Source organism: Quercus suber, unplaced genomic scaffold, assembly GCF_002906115.3.
Source record: "Quercus suber isolate HL8 unplaced genomic scaffold, Cork oak 2.0 scaffold_295, whole genome shotgun sequence".
In the NCBI taxonomy this organism is placed as follows: domain Eukaryota; kingdom Viridiplantae; phylum Streptophyta; class Magnoliopsida; order Fagales; family Fagaceae; genus Quercus; species Quercus suber.
In genome coordinates, this window is record NW_027069751.1 from 148,971 (window position 1) to 155,355 (window position 6,385).

General features: G+C 34.2%; 1 protein-coding gene across 1 annotated transcript; it reads left to right on the forward strand.

Moving 5' to 3' along the window:
• Positions 1-1,004: 1,004 nt before the first annotated feature.
• On the forward strand, positions 1,005-3,323 carry LOC112003568 (L-type lectin-domain containing receptor kinase IX.1). Its single transcript, XM_024035774.2, has one exon. It carries the CDS (start codon positions 1,005-1,007, stop codon positions 3,093-3,095), a length of 2,091 nt encoding a protein of 696 aa, XP_023891542.1. The 3' UTR covers positions 3,096-3,323.
• Positions 3,324-6,385: the final 3,062 nt, after the last annotated feature.

Below are 6,385 nucleotides of genomic sequence, written 5' to 3' on the forward strand. Positions count from 1 at the left end.
AAAAAAAAATTATTTTGTTTTTGTTTTTGTCTTGTTAGTAAATAATTGCATCTTAATGTATTTAGATACAACGATTTTATGTATTTATAATTTTTTAATATTATATGAATGTTGAAGTTTTTTATTTATATTCCAACCTCCACTAGTTTAAAATCTTAGGTCCGTCCCTGTGTAAAACAAAACATATATAGATGATGTATAGCAAAGTAGAAAAGGCAACAGTCATGTAGGTGACTTAGGATTCAAGCGTTAGTAATAGTATTTGTTTATACACCAAGTCAAAAATAGGACTAGTCATGATCCCATTCGAAGATTCTAATTTCTAAGGAGTTTAGTTTCATTTGTTCACATGGTAATTTAATGGCTTGTTTGGAAGTTTAGAGAGGGAGGAGAGTAGAGGGGAGTAGAGGGGAGTAGAGTAGAGGGGAGTAGAGTAGTGGGGAGGAGAGTAGAGGAGAATGATTCACCTCCACCTTATTTGGATGTTTTTAAAATTAGTAAGGGGGAAGAGATTAATTAGCCCTTCCCCTTGTGTAATTTTGTTAATATAATAAGGGTAAATTATGTAATTTACTTGGTCAATAGTTTATGTACTTTACTACCCTTCCAAATCTCTCCAATTTGGGGGAATTAAAATTGGAGGGCTAGAGGGAGTCCAAACCCCTCAAAACTCCTCCAAACCCCTCCCCTTCATCCTTTAAAAAACTTCTAAATAAGGTAATTGCATTACTCTTCCTCTCTCTACTCTACTCCTCCTCTTTTTTTAAACATCCAAACATGCTATAAGTCAACCTAATCAATCCAATTAATTGAAAATTTGGGGGGAAGAAAAATTCAAATTTGGGGTGCTTGACTTTGTAATTTGGTAGACCTGGTAAATATTGAGGAGGACAACTTAAAGTAAGCGCATTCAAAATGGTGAAACTACAAACATTTAAAGAAGGGAAAAAAATTACAAAAAAATAGAAATAGCCCAGAGCTCTTGTCTGTATTCAAGTTCAACCATGGCTCTCTCCAACACACTACCTTCTTGCCTTTTTCAACCTCAAAAACTCCAATCTCTTCTCTTCTTCTTTTTGTTGCTACTTCCCCCTTTATTGTCAATTTCCTTTAACTTAACTAGTTTCAACGACACTTACATTAACTTCACAGGTGATGCATTCTCAGACTCAGATGGTTATATCCAAGTCACAGAGGTGACACGCCAGAAGAATATCACAGACAGTGTTGGTCGTGCCACATATAAGGAACCGGTGAGGCTTTGGGAAAATAGGACAGGGAGGCTCACAGACTTCACTACTCACTTCTCCTTTAAAATTGAAGCTACAAGTACTAATGCGGCTTGGTCTGCTGATGGGCTTGCCTTCTTCATCACACCAAATGATTCTAACGTCCCTTTGAACAAGACAAAGGGCGGGGCTCTCGGACTATTAGATATTGCATTGGATAACAGCACTCAAAATGAAATTGTTGCTGTTGAGTTTGACACCTTCAAAAATTACTTTGATCCAAGTGATAATCATGTAGGAATCGATGTCAATTCCGTTAAATCGAAGGCAAATGTCACATGGCCCAGAAGCATTATTTCGAATGGTGAAACAGTAAATGCATGGGTAAGTTATAACTCAACAACCCAAAATCTTAGCGTGTTCCTTACTTATGCTATTAATTCAGTCTCAAACAATACTACTAGTCTTTTTTATATTGTTAACTTGAAAGATGTTTTGCCGGAATGGGTTAGCGTTGGTTTCTCTGCTGCAACAGGCGCGGGGACTGAGTTCCATACAATACTTTCTTGGTCATTCAGTTCAACTTTAGAGGTAGAAGATAGGAGCCGGAAAAATAATTTGGGATTGGGGATTGGTTTAGCAGTAAGTTCAGCTGTAGTGTGTTGCGCTTTAGGTGTACTTTGGTTTATTTTTCGGAGAAGAAGGGCCAGTAGGAACACACAAGATTTGGGTGATGATGACAATATGGATATTGAATTTGAAAGAGGAACAGGGCCAAGAAGGTTCACATACCGTGAACTTCTGCATGCAACAAACAACTTTACTGAACAAGGGAAGCTTGGAGAAGGAGGATTTGGAGGCGTTTACAGAGGTTTGTTAAGTGAATCCAATATAGAAGTTGCGGTTAAGAGGGTCTCAAGAGGATCAAAGCAGGGAAAAAAGGAGTACATGTCAGAAGTGAAGATCATTAGCCGTTTGAGACACAAGAATTTAGTTCAACTTATTGGTTGGTGCCATGAACAACGTGAGTTACTTCTTGTATACGAGTACATGCCTAATAAAAGCCTTGATTCTCATCTATTTGGAGCAAAGATTACGCTAACATGGCCAATAAGATACAAAATAGCCCAAGGATTGGCTTCTGCACTACTATACCTTCATGAAGGGTGGGAGCAGTGTGTGATACATAGAGATATAAAGTCTAGCAATATCATGTTGGATTCAAATTTCAATGCCAAACTTGGTGATTTTGGTCTTGCAAGACTTGTAGACCCTGAATTGGGCTCACAAACTACTGTTTTGGCAGGTACTATGGGCTACCTAGCCCCAGAGTGTGTCACCACTGGTAGGGCTTCAAAAGAATCTGATGTTTATAGTTTTGGGGTAGTTTCTCTTGAAATTGCTTGCGGTAGAAAGCCAGTTGAGCCACGAGCAGAACCTAGCAATGTCAGGCTAGTGGAGTGGGTGTGGGACCTTTATGGAAAAGACCAACTTCTTGAAGCTGTTGATAAGGGACTAGGTATGGAATTTGATAAAGAGCAAATTGAGAGTTTGATGGTAGTTGGATTGTGGTGTTGCCATCCCGATCCCACTATTAGACCCTCTATAAGGCAAGTAATACATGTACTTAATTTTGAAGCTCCTTTGCCCAACCTGCCATCAAAGTTTCCAATACCAATGTATTTTGGGTCTTCAATGCACCTGCGTGAATTCTCCAATACGTCACCTATTCCTACTGTGTCAGAAGATCAAACACAATTTTCAGGTAGCAGTTGTTCAATTAATTCATCTATGTTAGCTGGCTCAAGCAACCCTCTTCTGAATTTAGGCAAAGCTGATGTGGAGTTAACTTCAATTACTCATTGATATGCATGATTATTCAAATTTCTGTAATAAAGTTGAAAGCATTCATTTTTTATTATTTTAAATTCATTTTTTTTTTTTGAAGGCATTTTAAATTCAATGTTGGGTGTTTTTACTGAGATTGATAACCGAATTAAACCTATAGCTTTATACACAATATTTGATATTGGGTTGATGTATTTTATTCTTTTTGGAGTGAATCTATTTTGTTCTTTTGTAACATACTAAGAAATGCACATTACTTTCTCCAAAAAAAAAAAAAAAAGGTTATGCACATTAATTAAAAATGGACAAGGCATGGCATGCCTAAAATTTTGTTGTATATGTTGATAAAATTCCAGCAGACAAGAAGTATTTTCATAATGTTGACTATACACAAAGTGAGTGACTCAGTCGTATTTAATTGATGCAGCGTATTATTCTAACTTGCATTGCGTTTCCTTGTGTTTAGGCTTTTGTAACAGATTCTCAATTATAAGTCTTGTTTTTATTCTAAATAAATTAGTTACTTAACTAGATAGTTACTCAAGCCTATGTTGTAATTCTAGTCAATTAGCATGCAATTTTGCCTTTATAAAAAAAAAATGGCAAAACTATTTTAATTGTAATCAGTGTTTTATTCGAATTCTAATGTACACCCAAGAGCTATTCATTTTAATGGCCACATCTAAGTAACCCATGATTGACGCACAACAGCATTATTTCATCTTCTCCACAACCAGATTCCTCAGCAGGCTTTTGGGTAAAAACGTTCATTTATATATCAAACTATTTTGTAATCATATTTAATTTCATTTTCCAAACCATTTAAGAAGGAAAAATTTTGGCACAGATTAACAAAATTAATTGCTAAGCTTCCATTATTATATATTATATAGATTAAAAAGTGATGAATCCAAATGTAAAACCCTCAATCTAGAAGGAACAGTATCATTAGTAAAACCACTATTTTGAGAGGAAATATGTTTTGTTCATTTCTCATACTTAGTGCAGTAATAGAAATTAGGATTAACAAAAGAATTTATTTTCCCTAAGTTTGTAATGTGTTAGAACATGTGATGTAATGTGTTAGAACATGTGATGGTGTAATGGGATTTTGTACTGTGTAATGCAGTGTTTCTAATCTGAAATGCTGCAATTTTGTACTGGTGGATTTTATAATCTAATGAAATTACATATGAACTTAGCAACCATTTGCCCCATATAGATTTTTTACGGTGTTGTTGTACCTTTTTTTCTTATTGTTTCTTTTTTAAAATACGATTTATAAAGAATTATTATTAAAAATAAAAAAGTAAATATGGTACAATACATTAGTCCCATGGAAACAAATGAGAAATATGCTACAACTGCTCTGAGGTTCCAACTGTTTTTTATTTTATTTTATTTTTTTAAAATTAGAAGATTCTACCTGGTTTAGAATAGCAAATTTAGCTTAATAAAATCTAATCAGCACCCAATCTAATTACCGTATTTTAAAAAATTAAAAATTAAAATTATATAGTTTATCTTTCATAACACCAGAAGAAATTGACATAACAAACGTTATTTTGCATAACACTACACCAGCAGCCAATCTAATTCTATAATCTAGGTGCAAAATCACATTACAATATAAAAACTGTATATGCAAACTGTTAACTAGCTCTACTTCAAAGCCTGTATATGCTATATATGGATAAACAAATAAATGCAAACTGTTACAACTTACGAGTAACTCAGTATACAACAAATAAGATCTATGCCGACTAAATGTTTTGTTGCCAATTACATTTGGCGACAAACATTTTCTTTGCCTGTGTTGTCGCCTAATGTTTGTCGTCCATTGTTCTAGCGACAAAGGCAACAAAAACTTTCGTCGTCAATAAGTTTGATTATTAAATAATAATAATATGCAAGACAGTAATTTTGTCATCTAATATTTGTTTCACCTAATGTTATAATGGAAAAACAACCTTCAATGTTATCAGCCCTTTTTTTTTTTAAGTCAACCTAGTACACAGAAAACTAACAAAAAAACACTTGCTCTAACTACAGTAACTATAAAAACACAGCATTTATCCTGTTTGCAAAGGAGCCTGCAACTACAGAATTTCCATAATTTGATCACAACAATTTCGTTGTAGATTCACAGCAGTATCACAACTGCCTCTCTATAATCAACCACAACCACAATACAATCTGAATCACCAGAAATACTTGTTGCATTACAAATGTCAATAAGACCCACTAAATAGTACATGATACTTTGTGATTGATTGCAGAAGTTCCATTACAAGGCCTATTTAATTTGAGTGTAGCATGCACACCTTGTGATTTTAATAACTCCAATAGAACACGCTTTTGTATATATAAGAGTGTGTTTGGTTAGATTAATTCTCATATAATAGGGATTAAATAAAAATTTGCTACAAAACATTGTTTCACTCCTCCCATTTTTCTTTCCTACCAAGAAAAGGAAAGAAACAACTATTATACCCTCACTCACAGAGGAGCCCTCCTTTCCCAAGATTTTGTTGTTTTTTCTTTTTCCCCTTCTGATGTATCACTACTGATCAGTCTTGATGCATCAGGGCAATGTATGAGCAAGTTCGCTCCAATTGTATTTCTGCTTAGTTAATGATATTTCCTATTTCTACCCAAAAAAAAAAAAAAAAAAACAAACAATAATGTATTTTAATGATAGTGAAGGAAAAATTATTAAGTTGGGTAGAATGATAAAAATTATGGGCTCATTGTGGACCTCCTCTTGGCAGTGGAACCCTTGCTTTAAAGCATCCTCTCATTCAAAGTCACTTGAATCGACTTGTGTTTTTTTGTTCATGTGGTGTTGATCAATTTTTGTAACTTTATCAAAAGTATCTAACGTATAAAAGCTCTTTTAGCAAAGGAAAAAACTTGAAGGTAGGTAGGAGTAGGATGATAGAAATTACAGCTCCTTGTAGGGCTCATTTTGACAAGCTTGCTTTGAACTTTGAAGCCTTCCATTGTACAACGTTAATAGTAACGCAAACACAAACACAGAGAGAAAACAAAATGAATTTACATCTCTTAAATAGAAATCAAGGTCTAAAAGAAGACCACGACAGAAAAAGTAGATGGATCAGGACAAGATACACACAAAAAATAATAAATAAATGAAATAACCCGACAGGAAGAAGAAGAAGAAGAAGAAGAAGAAGAAAAAAGAAAAAGAAAAGAAAGGGGTCTAAAAGAAGACTATAAAATAGTACAATAAATCTACCGTTTCTACCAAGATATAAATGAATCACGTGCTAAGGGTACAATATATG

What these genes read in the sequence shown, in the direction of transcription:
- LOC112003568 (XM_024035774.2), top strand. Translation starts at nt 1,005, where the DNA reads ATGGCTCTCTCCAACACACTACCTTCTTGCCTTTTTCAACCTCAAAAA.